The sequence below is a fragment of the Suricata suricatta genome, chromosome 4 (assembly GCF_006229205.1).
Source record: "Suricata suricatta isolate VVHF042 chromosome 4, meerkat_22Aug2017_6uvM2_HiC, whole genome shotgun sequence".
NCBI classification, from domain to species: Eukaryota; Metazoa; Chordata; class Mammalia; order Carnivora; family Herpestidae; genus Suricata; species Suricata suricatta.
Genome location: NC_043703.1, coordinates 27,343,889 through 27,358,933, shown reverse-complemented (window position 1 = coordinate 27,358,933; position 15,045 = coordinate 27,343,889). Strand labels below are relative to the sequence as shown.

The window sequence follows — 15,045 nt, the reverse complement described above, 5'->3', positions numbered from 1 at the left end:
TTCTCTAGGAAGCAGGTGCTGATTGGAAGTTATGAGTACAAGAGACTTATTGGGAGCTAACATCTGTGAAAAGAAAAAGGATTGGGCAGGGAGAGTCCTCACAACACACTACAAAGCTAACAAAGTCTCTGCCAGTTTAGCAGGGAGTTTGGAAGCAAAGATTGGCCCTTAAAAGGGTCAGTGCCAGGCAAAAGTGGCTCCACCTGTGCCACCACCAGTAGACGGCCAGATGCCACCCTGAGAATAACACAACCACAGGTTGAAACCTGAAGGAAACCTGGACAAAAAAGCTGGAGGTTATGGGTCAATCACAATCCTTGCAACTGCACACAGAATATCTTCTTGATGGGGAATCTAGGCCGTTTATCTCCATGTCTGCCCTAGTACTGCTATGTGGCACTAGTAAAATTTTGGGTGGCTGAGTGTTTGGAGATGAAAACGGATTACGTCAAAACAAGAGGTGTTCGTGAAGTGCAGTAACATTCTAAAATTCCACTTATAGTAGTTTATAGTGGTACACTACCACCAACTCCTTAGGTAACTAGAGTTGTCACCACCAAAACATTAGGGACTGAATATACTGGATATTGTTAAAAGCTTCTAAGATGATAAGAATATTTTTTCTCCCATTTCATGCTCCCAGTGGGACAACTCAGGGCTTCCACTTGTGATGGCCTGTTAAAGGTCACAGTGGCTTAGTTGTGAAATGGGCAAAAGGAGCTCAGAGTGGTTCTTTTTGGGATGGTGAGGCAGCATCATTTATTCCATACAGATGAAGAAAGTGGGATTTAAGAAAGTCAGATTGTCTCTTTGTGATACATCACTATGGGGGGGTATTTTATGCTTAATACAGTGCAGACTCTGGAGTCTGTGACTACTTGTTGGTGATTTGGCTTTGAACAAGTTCCTGAACCTCTTGGTGCCTTAGTTCCCTGATTTGTTAAACAAGGATTATAGTTGTGCCTACATCACGGAGTTACTGTGAGGATAAAATGACAAAACACATGCAGCCCCTGGCTGGGGAAAGGCTCAATATCTATTCACTGTTATTTTCCTTCTTTCCTCTTTTTCTCTTCCTTTTTCACTGAAAAAAAAAATTCTTTCTGTTGAATTTTGTCATCTCCTGTCTAGATTAGCAAAATGCTCACAAAACTTGGGAGTAGGGTAAAATTGAAAGAATTTTTTGCTTTAACAGATTCAGGATGACTGTTTTTGGTTTTTGTTTTTCACCATTATGTTCTCAGAACTGTTCTGGATGTGCTAGGTGCAAAAAAAATGGCCCTTTCCCTGAGCAGTAGTCTATTTGGAAAACAACAAATGGACATATAAATGATTAATGAAAACATAAGCACATATAAAATTAGGTTCTAAAGGAACAGTACAGACCAAGTGATGTAGGAATCTAATTTCATTTTGCTGTCTGTTTCAACACTGTGTAGGATACCACTCGGGGTGAAATTGTGAAGGTGACCTCTTGTACAATAACATAAAATGTCCTGTTTATTGTCTCTGAATCTAAAAAACATGAATTTATATCAAAAGAAAACAAGTTTAAAGACATTTAAGAATATCATTGACTCCTTTTATTGTTAGCCTATTCATACTTTCTACCACTAGATGTGTCAAGATGGTAAAAATAGAACTGGTCAATGCTTTCAATAAAACTATCAAGAAAGCTTAAATTTTTTTTAGTTGATGATATCTCAATGAGTTTGTCTTTATTGTATTTTTGCTGTTTTAACTAGCCGATCAGGCTCATTCAGTGGCCTTTTTCATTCCAGGACTCTCCTTTGGAAATTCAGAAAGGAAGTAAAGTGAAAGAGATAGTTGGGCCAGATTATGTGGGATCATAGTTTTCCGGGTATAGAAAGGAGGTTGAGAGGTACTTGCTCTGTCCCATTATACTTTTCTACTCCCTGGAAAAACATGCTTTGCGGCCTTTGGGAGATACTCTCACATCGTAGGTCACATGTGCCTAATCGGACACTAAGACTGTCTTACAATGTTGCACACAAAGTGATTTCTTCTTGTTACATGCTTTGGCATTACTGAAGTGAGTACGATGACAAAATAGTCCTATTTTCCTTATTTTCTTGTATCCTTCCAGTAACCTAGGCCTCCTTCCTTGGAGCGATATGAGAGTATGGTTTAAGAGTCCCTGTAGGTTCTTAAACCTCATACTACCAAGAGGGAAACAAAACAGTATGTATAAAAGATATCCTTTACTTCACTATTGATTTTGAACGAGCGTTTTAGGAACGCCTTAGAGACGGATCTCCCTGCATTGTCCTAGCCTAGGTGAGTAATAAGAGGAAGTGTTAGGTAAATTGGTGACCCATCCTGAGGTGTTCTAGGAATGCGTTCCCTTCTTCCTCGGGTGTCTGCGTGGTGTGATTGTGTGTCGCCCGTGCCTGCGCCGAAGCCCGTCCAATAGAAAAGACCTATCAAAGACGGTGATGTTTTTTTTCCTTCCCTTTTGCCACCGCCCACTCCCGACAAGCTGACAACCTAGACAGTTCCCCGGACTTGCCTTACTTTTCCATCTCCTCCCACCCAACCTAATCCCCCCCCCCCCCCCCCCCCCCCCCCCCCCCCCCCGCCCCGCCTCGCGACGCGAACGGGACGCCAGAAGACCCAACGAGCATGCGCCAGCACTGCGAGCATGCTCAGTAGCTCGCGCGGCGTACCGGAGCTTCACGGCGCGGTGGCCGACGCGGAGGTTTCCGCGGCTGCTGCGGGAGCTACAGGAAGTGAAGCGGCCCGGCCGGCCGACCGCGGCGGCAGAAACAGCGGCGGAAGGGGCGCTGCGGCGAGCACGTCGTCGTCGGGGGTGGACAAGGGGTCCGAGCGCCGAGAGGACTCCCCCGCTCGGAAGCCGGATCCCGAGCCGGGCAGGATGGATCATCACCAGCCGGGGACTGGTCGCTACCAGGTGGTGAGTTCCTATGACCCCCGCCCCAGCCTTCTGCGCGGCCCGGGACCCCGGGACTGCCTCCCGCGATCCCGGGACTGCCTCCCGCCCTGGACCCGGGAGTCCCCTTCCTCTGGCTAAAAACTGCCTAAATTTTTTACTCCTTCACACTTTTCCATGTGGAGCTTGCCTCTGACTTCTTCGAGACCCTTTCCTCACGACCCAAGGCTCCTCCTACCTCCCCACACCTCACCCGCGCCCTATATTCCGCTGTAAGATACCCTTCGCCCCTCCTTCCTAAAACTTATGTTTGTTTTACTTCTCACCATGTTGATCATTTCCTTATTTCCTGACCCAGTCACTTTTGAGACATTTCCAGTGGATGGTCTGCTGGAAATGGTGCTGAGTTCAGATACCTGCTGGGAAGAGGATCGCCGTCAAAAATGGAGCGGGTGGGGGGCGGGGGGAGGAGATGTAAGCACGTTGTGAGGTGGGATGTGATTTCGGTGAGAAGTGTGGGTTGAAGAATTGTGCAACTATGGAGAACAGTGGTTCCGAACTTGTGTCTCAGCTCTAGTTAACCTTGTCATTTTGTCCTTTTCCATTTTGTTAGTGTTGACTTTATTTCTGTCCTCACTTTGGGGGGGGGGGGTGTTGGGGCACGAGAGGAAACAACTTTTGCCAGAAAAAATGCAAATCTTGTTGAAAAATTATTTTTCATTAAATACAAGGTTTTCCAGTTCAACCACATAAATCTTTGTATGTTAAAACGAGTGAAAAGTGTTCCTCAATATTTTTAGTGTCAGTTTCTCTAGTGTTTTTCCTATAGTCTTAATTCTGGTAAATGTCTTGGAGATTTCTGTTCTAAACCCTCTTTAAAAAATGGGCTCAGCAATAGTTGACTGTTTTGTAGTAGCTAGATAGCATGTTATGAACTTTTCATGTGGTAATTAAACCTTTTCACTAAGGAAGAATAGGAAAACATTAATATGTAACATTGATGGTGTAATTAATAGTGCTGTTTGTGATATTTTGCTGATGTAGATCTATTAGTGCAGATTTCACCTCTCAAATATATATTTGCCCATGTGAGACTTAGGAACAAAGAATTCCTATCAATAAGTGCATTTTGACAAGTACGAAGGCTACTGAAAGAAGAAATTCTAATGTGTGCAGTTTTGCATTTTTCTAAGATATATATTCAGGATGCTTCCATTTCATCTGGTTTACATCCTATAAACCTTCAAATGATCTGTGTTGAATTTTGTGAAATTTATCAGTATTTTCAGAATGGTTTAGAAAATATTGTTGCCACTATGGAAGGCATTTTTCATTTTCTTTTTTTAATGTTTATACTTTTGAGAGTGAGGAGGAGGGAGGGAGGGAGGTTGAGAGAGAGAGAGAGAGAGAGAGAGAGAGACTGAGCAAGAGCAGGAGAGGAGCAGAGAGAGGGAGAGGGAGACACAGAATGTGAAGCAGGCTCCACGCTGCCAGCACAGAGCCTGGCGCGGGACTCAAACTCATGGACTCAAATTCATAAACCGTAAGATGATGACCTGAGCCAAAGTGGGATTCTTAACCTACTGAGCTACCAAGGCACACCCCTTGGTAATTTTCTTAAAAAGACATTCTTCTTTTTGCAGATATTAGGTAAAATAAAATGCAGTGAATATTGAATGCTCTTTCCAGGGTCTTTTTTTCTCATTTCTTATTTCTCTTTGTTCCCTTAAATGTCATTAGCTGATTTGAATTATTTCTCTTTGGGGAGTTTTGCTTATCAGAATCAACCATGTTCTCATACACAAGTCACTACTCAAAACATTTTTAATTGATGTAGCTGTGCCTTAAAATAATTTGTCACATTTGCTTTCGGTAATTATGACCTGACTTAATTATTACTTAAAAAAAATTCCTAACATCAGTCTATTGAAATTTACTCACCCAGTTTTAAGGTTTTTTTTCCTTTTTCTCTACAACTCCTTTCACAGTGAATGGGCAATATCCCTTTATTGCATCTTTTCCCCACACACCTGAAGATGTGTCCTGCATAGACTTTGAAATAGACTTTGAATGGGTGGAAGCCTTCCTTCAGAGCAGAGGGCAAAAACTGGTTCTTGTAAAGGTACTATTCACGGTAGGATATTAGTTGTTTCCCTTGTAAGGCAAAATGTTTGAGAATCTTAGCATAGTTTAAATTTGGATTTTAATTCCTGTTGGTTTGTAATTCCATAACTATTTCGTCTGTCTGGTATAACTCTGGGTTTTACTGAGAATGGCTTGATGAAGAACTAAATCTAGGCATTCTGAAGAAGCAGCCGAACTGTTGTCTAGTAAACTCTTTATGGAAAAATCTGCAGCTCTGGATTATATGATGAACACAACTGCTGTGTGGCCGTCTTTAGCTCAGTTTTTTTTTGTTTTGGAAAACTCTGGATCGGTTAATAAATTATTGAACCATAAATAATTTCAAGTGTTGAATGTTAAAAGCTAAGTAGGAGACAGGCAGATATGCCTAGAGGTAAAATACTCTGTAATGTTAATTTATCACATATTGATAGAGTTAAAATTTAGTTTTCCATATTGGAAAGTTAGCAGTGATGACCATTAGAATGGCTCACGACTATTAACCAGTGTACAAGTTTAATGTGGAAACTGCTTTTTCTGTGATGTCTTCTTCCTTTCCGTTGTTATAGGGGTCTGAATTTTGTTAAGTAAAGCAGTGGATAATAATGTAGAGCTACAAAAAGCCTGAATTATTACCCTTCTAATTTTAGAAAAAGCTGGGTACACTCTGTGGTTTCCTTGTGTTATGGGAAATTAAGCTTTGTTAGGTAGAAAATGAGCAATGTTGCCAAACTATGTAGTTGATTTGGGTTGGAGCTGTTAGGCCACATTCTAACTTTGATGTTTTCTATTTTAAAGGATTATGTACCTATACTAACCTGACTACTGACGTTTCAGAGATGTTTTGTATACAGGTTAAGCTGGCATTGTTGATTGTAGCAGTAGTTTCCCAAACTGTTTTCCAGAATGATGGTAATAGATGGTCTTAGAAGATTTATGGCATATATTAGCATGTTAAAACATATATTTGCATATTAAAACCCGAGAAGTTTTGCAGTAAAGACAGTGGTTTAGATTTGTTTAACCTATCTCTTCCTAAATTTTGATCACAGGTTTTTAAAGAAAATTTTAAGATTATATTAACATTCCAAAATGTTAGTTTTCTGTGAACCTATTGAAGTAGTCATACTGTAAAGATCTAGATTCTTTGGTCTTTTATCTGGAGAAATAGAGTTGTCCTTCATAAACCAAGGAAGGAGATTAACTGTTGATGGTCACAAACAAACATGCTTTAAAGTCATCTGGGCTTATATTTTAGGTTGTGCTGTTTACAGTTTGTGAGTCCTTACTTTAGTTAATTTATTTAGCATTTTGAAGCCTCAGTTCTGTCGTATCAGTACCTACCTCATAAGAATTATTATGAGAATAATATGTTGCAATATACATAAAAGATGCAATCGAAATTGTTACAAGGTAAATAAATTCTATGAATAACATAAGGTATATAAAGTGTTATATATGTTTTTGTTTGTGACCACTTTTGTATCTTTTTTTATACAACAACAGGAATAGGAATATCAACTAATTGTTGTTCAGGTCAAATACTGTGAAAAGTTTTAAGATTTGATTTTACCCCATTTGCAGGGTAAGACGTTAGTTTGTTAATGTTTCATGGTTACTAGCAGAAAACAGGAGACTCCCAGATCAGAAACAAATAGCATTATTACTCATAGCACACCGAGCTGCATGAGCGAGCGTCAGCATATTTGGGTACATTTTCCTTGCACCCATGTCCCATTAAGGTATTGGGTCTAGATAGATGCACTTAGTGGGTCACAGCAGAGGAACTTAGGACCAGCTTTTAGCGCTGTAGCAAGCAACAAACAAGCTGGTTCACCTCTCTAGGAGTACAGTTGTGTGCTGTGGTAACCTTGACTTTCTTTGTTGCCTAGGTGACTTATTACAAGAATCCACTCAGTACCAGGAAATAGATAAGTTTTGCAGACTTTCACACTCAGCAAGACTGTGCAGACAGAGACACTTAGGCCCATGGCAGACTGCCATACCCAATGATGAGATAATAGATGGGAATTTTTAGGTTTAGTCATTTATTTTTGTTTTCCATGTTAAAGAAATATTGCAGTCTTTTACCGTATGTTGCTGTCTAGTTTTGCCTTCTTTTCTTGGCCCACCTCTGTTCCTTTGATCCTTAATTGTTGGTTTCCTTTGAGTTTATCAGGATTCTTTATCTGGTTTATATTCTTACCACACCACTTTTACATCATCAGAGTTGTCCATTGCTTAATCCAATAGATATTTTTCAGTTCTCATCTTGCTTGATTTCTGTTACATTGACCCTGGGAACTTTCTGTTTGAAACTCGTTTCTTATTCCTGAGAGGAAGAAGCTTTCTACTCTTTACTTCTCTGACTTCTCTCTCTGAACTCATTTTGTACTTACTCCTTAAATGTTAATACTTTCTATGACATTGATTATTGTAATAGCTTCCTTACCACTTTCTTCATTGAACTGTGTTTCAGAGTGTCTTTTCTACCGTGTGAGTCATATTTGTAGAACCTAAATTTGATTTTCATTTCTTTGCTCAAAAAACCTATTGAATTTCTCTTTCCCCACATTTAATATTAAAACTTTCAAAAACATATATAGAAATGTTGAAAAGTTATGCTGTTAACTCCCCATATACCACATACCAAATGTAGGGTCTACAGTTGCCAAGACTTTTATTTGTTGTGTTGTATATCTGTCAGTCCACCTTTCTTTCTTTTTTGATGCTTTCAAACTTACAGATACCAGTGTACCTCACTGCAAACGACATGCTTGTCATTAGCTTGGAGTTCGATATTTCCTGGTTCTCTTTCTTTGAGGTTAAAATTAATATATAGCAAAATGCACAAATCTTATGTGGCTTATTGGATGAGTTGTGACAAATGCATACACCTGGTAACTCAAATCACTTTTAAAATATAAAGCAGGGACCAGCAAACTATGTGCCAAGTACTGTTTTGTAAATAAAGTTTTATTGTAACACAGCCGTGTCTATTCATTTACAATGGCAGATTGAATATTTGAAGCAAGGCTACCAAAGTACTTACTATTCTGCCCTTTATGGAAAACATTTACTGATCCCGTGATAGAAAACATTACTGTTACCCTAGAGAGTTCCCTCATGACTCTTCCCTGTCGATTCCTATTGTCTAGTTGATCACTATTCTGATTTTTTTTCTTACTTCAAATTAGTTTGCTTATTCTAGAATCGCAGAACATATAGTCAGCAAAACTTCCTTCACTCTATATGAAGTTTCGGAGATTGATCCATGTTATTGTGTATATCAGTAGCTCATCCTTTTTATTGGGGAATAGTATTTCATTGTATAAATTGAATGAATATGCTACAGTTTGTTCATATGTTGCTCTGTTGATGGACATTTGAGTTGTTTCCAGTTTTTGGCTCTAATGGATAAAGCTGGTGGGAGTATTGTTGTACAGATCTTTTTATGGACATGTTTTCGTTTGTCTTTGGTGGAATTACTGGGTAATAGGGAAGGTGTATGTTTACTTTTATAAGAAACCACCAGACTTTCTTGAGTAGTTGTACTATTTTACACTTCTACCTACAATGTATGAAATTTTGGTTGCTCCAACTTGCCAAAATTTTGGTGTTGTCAGTCTTTTCAATTTTAGCCATTTTGGTTGACTGTTTGGAATTTTGAAGTATAAATTTCTGTTTTTAATGTACACACAGAATGGATGGGTCTTCCCGTACCTGTACAGCACAGTATCTTAGCAGCTCCCCCCTCTTAATTTTTATGCACTAACTGCTGTTGTCTAGCAGTACCTACTTATTAGTTCTGCAGCCATAATGTATTCTCTAATTTACTTCTTTGATATTACGTATGCTTATTTATCATCTGACATTCTGTGCCACACCCCTCTGGTTTGTTTGTCTCATAAAATACTGTTCTTAAATGTGAAACTCCTACAAAACCATAATTGAAAGGGAGGCCAAGTTACTGTGTCTGTCATCTACGTCAAGGCAGAGAAAAGTTGAGAATCACAGGTATAATGAATTATGTTTTTGTATGTCTTTCTGCCTTCTAGACTGGTGTATTTCAGAGGTGCTTCAAGGTTCCTGTGAATGTCTCATCTTTAAATAAATTGGGTTTAAACTTACAGAAACTGTAATTAAGGAAATTCACACTCATATGGATTTTATATAAAATTTCTACAGCTTGAAGACTAGTAGTATGTTAATGTGTGTTGTTGGGGTAATTTGCTTTTAAATGGAGCTCATATTAGTTTCTTTGGCTATTTCTGTGCTTGTAGTGATATTAACTGTAAGGGTGTCACTGATTGGATTAGCCCAGCTCTTTTTTTTTTTTTTTTAAGTTGTACAAAATGAACAAGAAACAAGTTTTGGTGAGGATGTGCAGAAATAGGAACCCTCGTGCACTGTTGGTGGGAATGCAAACTGGTACACTCGGTGGAAAACATTATGGAGGTTCCTCAGAAACTTAAAACTAGGTGTTTGTCCCCAAAATACAAAACAGTACTTCAGAGGGATGCATATATCCCTATGCATATTGTAGCATTACGTACAATGGTCAAATTATGGAAGGAACCCAAGTGTGCATCGATAGATGAGTGGATACAGAAGATGTGGGGTGTGTATATGTGTATGTATATGTAAATATAAATCAGCCATAAGGTAGAAGTAAAGCTTGCTATTTGCAATAACATGGATGGAGCTGGAGAATATAATGCCAGATGAAAGAAGTCAACCAGAGAGAGACAATGTCATATGATTTCACTCATCTGGAATTGAAGAAACTAAACAAACACAAAATAAAAAAAAAAGACAAACCAAGAATTAGATTCTTAACTATGGAGAACAATCTGATGTTACTAGAGGGGCGGTGGGAGGTGGGTGGGTGACATAGCTGATCGGGATTCAAGAGTACGCTTACCATGAATACTGAGTAATGTACAGAATTGTTGAATCACTAAATTGTACACCCGAAACTAATGTAACACTGTAGGTTAGCTATACTGGAATTAAAACAAAAAGCTTAAAAACTCTATTAAAAAATTACACAAATGAATATATATACTCTTTTAGCACACCTAATTGGATGTTGAATCAAATGCTAGCCATTGCTTGTGGCGTATCTGATCATTACATGATCTAGTAATGGTAAAAGAGTTGTGCAGTAACAAGTAAATTAACTGCATTGGAATTATATCATGAAAACATCACATTGTAGTTTATATGCTTATTTCATGTTTTGAGTGCCTTGTGTCAGATTTACACTTAAGGTATGGGAACAGTTTTTAGGTATATTGATTATGCAAAAGAGGTCCTATAACTTATTCAATATATAATAATTTATGAAGTATCACTGCCGAATTCTGTTTTAAGTACTTGTGAACAAAACAGTTAAGTTCTTGTCCTATGGTTTATACTTTGGTGGAGGAAATGAAGCAGGCTTGTGAGATAAGTAATATAATTCATTATACTAAAATAGCAGTAATAGAACAGTAATGACTTTGTATTATGTCAGGAATATGCTTAGAACTCTGCCCAGTGCTTTGTTCATATGGGCACATTTAATCCTTGGACCACTTCTATGAAATGATGTCATGATCCTCACTTTGCACATGAGAAATAAATGAGACATAGAGAGGTTAAATAATATGCCCAGCTGTGATAGATCTGCTTTTCAGATTTTGTTTTTGTTTTATATTGCTTTGTAACAAACTGCTCCATTCACAAGCATTTTATTATGTTTCAGGATCCCATGGGTTGACTCTGATTACGTGATCTTCTGCTCCATGTGATGTTAGCAGGGGCTGCAGCCATTCTGTGGCTTATTTGGGTTGAACATAGTTCACTGACTTGGCTAGCAGTCGATTCTGACTATTGATTGGGAGCCCAGCTGAAACTGTTGACTGACTCACTTCAGTTCTCTTGTGTGTTAAAGGTTAAAGCAGTGATAGGTTCAGCCCAGATTCAAAGGGAGAGGAAATAAACTCCATCTTTTAGTGAAGGAGAGGCATGCATTTACATGTAGGTAAGAAATTAGTGGTGACCATCTTTGGAGATGTCACACCAGTTGGTTTGACCCCTCAATTGATTGGAATCATAGAGAACTTTATCCACTCTGAAGGTATGACAGGGTGAGACTTGATTGAACTGTTCTAGTTGATGAGTATTTCAAGTGTGGTAATGGCCTATGGAGGAAATGAATTTGTTTAAGAAATATGAAGAAAATTGTGTGGCTAGAGCAAGATGAAGGGAGTCAGCTCAGAGTGAAACGGACAAACCATAGTAATTTTATGAATTTGATTGAAGAATAGAACTTTCACGTACAACTTCAGTTTATAATTTTTGTTTCATGGAAGCAGTGAAGTCTATCTACATAGTTTGCAAGGTCCAATGCCAAATGAAAATGTGAGTTCCTGGCCTGGGACAGTCCCTTTCTGTAGGTCTGCTGTGTCAACCCACAGCAGGTAGATAACTCCCAAGGATTACATCCTCCATGCTAGGACTTGCTCCATACCTGAATCAGCAATAGGAGAAGATCTTGCTGGTTTGCCTGTGAATGTGTCATGGTGATGCCAGCCTGGGATGGGGGTCGCCAGCACCTTGCTATACTCTGCTCATGAGGTGAAGGTGGGAGGTCAAGCTTAGCCAGAGGGTTCAGCTGACTGAGAATTCTTCCTTGGGAGGTGGACTGCTTATGAGCCAAGGTCTAAGCCCCTGGCACATGCTCTATTGTCCCATTGGAGGTCACTTATAAAACTCAGATTCAAAGATAAAATTATTAAGGATTTTAAGATGGTGACCACAGAGCATTAAACCCCAGCATGGGGGCTTTTTGAGGCAGGATTCTGTGTGACTGCAGTGGGCCTGTGCTCATGAAGGTGGCCCTGCAAGTGGTCTTACTATGAAGGTGTGGTGATGGTGATGATGATGATGAGGATCTAGACCAAGTATCATCAAACTTTCTGTAAAGGGCCGAATAGTAAATATTTTAGGCTTTCCAGGGTAATGTGGTCTCTGTCATACTTTTTCAAATCTGCCATTGCAGTGCAAAGTATCCATACTTAATATGTAAACAAATTAATGCGGTTCAAAAACAGTGGCGTGATTAGGCCACCTGGCTGTAGTTTGCTCACCCCTGATGTAGATTATATGGGAATGTACATCAAACAGTCCTGAAGCTGGGGTCCAGGCGCCAGATGCTTTTGATAAATTTTGTGTTTCACCCAGTCTCTGAAACATACCTTTGCAATGTGGTAAAGTTGTTTTACTTATTTGTAATCAGGCAGCCACCTAGTCGGTCACTAGAGTTGCGGTAGAGATGAATGGATAGTGGAATAGAATATAACATTTTTCTGTGAGAATGGCAGAGACAGGTTTCTCATGTCTGCTGGAATCCTCATTCTGTTGGAGTGGTCACCTCATTGAAGCCATTCTTGGCCCTCTTTAAAATAACTACATCCTCTTCACAGTACTCCCTAACCCCACTTTCTCAGTTTTTTCCATAGTACTTATCACCAAGTGATATTCTAAATATTTTGCTTAATTCCTGCCTCCCCCTGTTAGCACAGGTGTAAACTTCATGAGGACAGGGATTTTGTCTGTTTAGTTCGCTGCTGTATCTTTCAGTACCTGGCATATGGTAGGCCCTTACAAAGTATTTGATAAGAATGAATAAGTAAACGGTGCTAGCTCCAGACCAATTTCATACACTCAGAACCTTGCTTATGTTATTTAATCCTATTTTTATATTTGTTTTTCGTTGCTCCGGAGACTTGGGCTCTCTGAGGTGGCTGTTGTTGTGGTGTGTGTTTACTTAGGTTATCTTCCAACTTAATATGTATTGCCTTGTCTTTCTGTGCATACACGATTGCACCCCTGTGGTTGTTCATTAACCCAGGAAGCCATTTGCAGTGGCCCTGCTTAGTATCTTCATTAACTATGGAGTTGTGAGTACTCCTTTGATTTTGTCATGTTTTATATTGGTTACTTAAGACTATTTTATTTTTATTCTTTCCTTTATGCCAGACTTACATTATAAAACATTATCTGATCATATGTATATTAATATTTTAGAATTTTATATATATTTTGTTTATAGGCCTGACTTAAGTTTAACTAAGTATAGAATACATTCTGCTGATGTTTATTAAATGTAAATTTACTGACAAGATCCTTGTAATTGAGACTAGCTTACCTAGCATGTGATCATAAATCATCCTATGTCTCTGTTTTCCTGTCATGTTGTTACGGTTTCTTCCAGAGTTTGATTACATAGCTGGAATTAAGGTGTGGATAAAATTCTTGGTAAAGACCTGCCAAATTCAAGTTGGGAAATGCTGCAATAGTCTAAGATTTACTATCAGATTATTCGACTTGCTTGACTTGCTTACTTTTAAGATTTGTTTGAACATGAACAATTTACTATTTTAAGGGTAGGAATGTGCTGTCACTTAGTTTGTGATGTTTCTCCAGAATTACCAGTTATGTTATGTAAAGAAATTGTGCTGTTTGGCATAGGCTTTGAGAATCAGGAAATAAACTGGATGGTTTTACCTCTTTACTAATTTTGAGGTGCTTAGGACTTGTAGACTTTAGATACTAGACTGAAGGAACCCAGTTGTGGCAGTTTTCATAGAACATTGTTCTCACTTAGAGCTTTCATTTATACCAGGGTAACTTTTGTGTGATTTCCCCAAAAGAGGAAGGGCCTTGAAATAAATCTTTACCCTTTTTGAGTTTTTGTTTGTAAACTTTAGAGAACAGCATGAACCTCTGCTTTCCTCACCCCTGCTTGATAATATTATTGCACTGTGTCCTAAGGATATTGTTCTCTTGCCCTGCTCTTCTCTAACCACCACTTCAAAGCATGCTCTTTTGCCTTTTGGCTTTTGAACATATTATTCCCCTTTTTTATTTTTTCCCTCTCCTCAGGATTAATATCTATTCTTTATTCAGATCTGTTTAGATATTCTTTCCTCCAGAAAATCTTTCCTCACCATCTTCTTCCCTCCTCCATTTCCCATCCTTTACTACCAAGTTCTATGTGTTCTTTTAACACTGTGCACTTACCTTATAATGGTTCTTAATCCATAGTATATATTTTGTAAATTCAATGGGAGGTAGAGCTTACATCTGTCTTGTTTGTAAGTGTATATATCATAGTTTTGGACCCATTTTATTTTATTTTATTTATTTATTTTTTGCACACGGATCAGGACTTTATTTAAAAGTTAGCAAACAATACTGAAGAGACATTGATATGTAAATTTCTAAAATGCTGCATCTTAAATTTAGTTGGCAAAGACCATATTTAGCTCTAAGCAGGACTTTAGTCTTCCACATAGAAACCAGATAACTAAACTGTAAAAAAACAAAACAAAACAAAAAAATGCGTCCTATTGTTTGAAAATCCCAGTCTAATAAGTAGAGTGTAAGAATGCATAGGTCTTTAATAAGAGAATTAGCTGTACAAGAGTACTCCCCTTTCACAATATTCCTTGTTATTTCATATGCTTTGCTGTAGGATTTAACTGTTGCAGCACTAAAAGGCAACTATTTAGGGAAGAGGCAGAAAAAGGAAAAGGGAATGTATGTAAGGCAATATTTCTTTTAAGTACAATAAGCATAATAGTGTTTTAGGAAGACAAGATAAAAATTACTCAAGGCTAGCTTGGTTCTCACTGAATAAAAACAATGGGCTAAATACTGAGCTCCTCTGTGTGAATCTAATAATCAATGCCTTGGTCGCCATATTGGTACTCTCTGGGGTAGTCATCCTGGTACTCTCCGTGATACTCATCTGGGTATTCTGCCTGATAATCACTATCACTAATTTCAGACCCATTTGTTCCTGTTCCTTGGCTTCCATTGTGAATGACAGGTTCTGTGGGAGCAGCACAGTATTTCGGATCATACACTTGCCGCCCAAGCCCATACACACTCATTCCTTTCTGGGAAGCAACTTTGTTGGTTCCCATCTGTAGAGAAATCGTCGAGTTGTCCACTGG

General features: G+C 38.7%; 2 protein-coding genes across 2 annotated transcripts in view; one reads left to right on the top strand and one right to left on the bottom strand.

Moving 5' to 3' along the window:
• Positions 1–2,629: 2,629 nt before the first annotated feature.
• Positions 2,630–15,045, top strand: part of NDFIP2 (Nedd4 family interacting protein 2) — a 68,086-nt gene continuing 55,670 nt past the window's right edge. Inside the window, exon 1 of the mRNA XM_029936548.1 lies at positions 2,630–2,935. Coding sequence (XP_029792408.1) covers positions 2,663–2,935 — 273 coding nt within the window. The 5' untranslated portion in view covers positions 2,630–2,662. The remainder of the gene's footprint in view (positions 2,936–15,045) is intronic.
• Positions 14,567–15,045, bottom strand: part of LOC115289395 (calponin-3-like) — a 1,134-nt gene continuing 655 nt past the window's right edge. The window contains 1 exon segment of the mRNA XM_029936547.1: positions 14,567–15,045. This exon segment is cut by the window's right edge and continues 100 nt beyond it. Within this exon segment, the coding sequence (XP_029792407.1) occupies positions 14,764–15,045 (282 nt within the window). The 3' untranslated portion in view covers positions 14,567–14,763.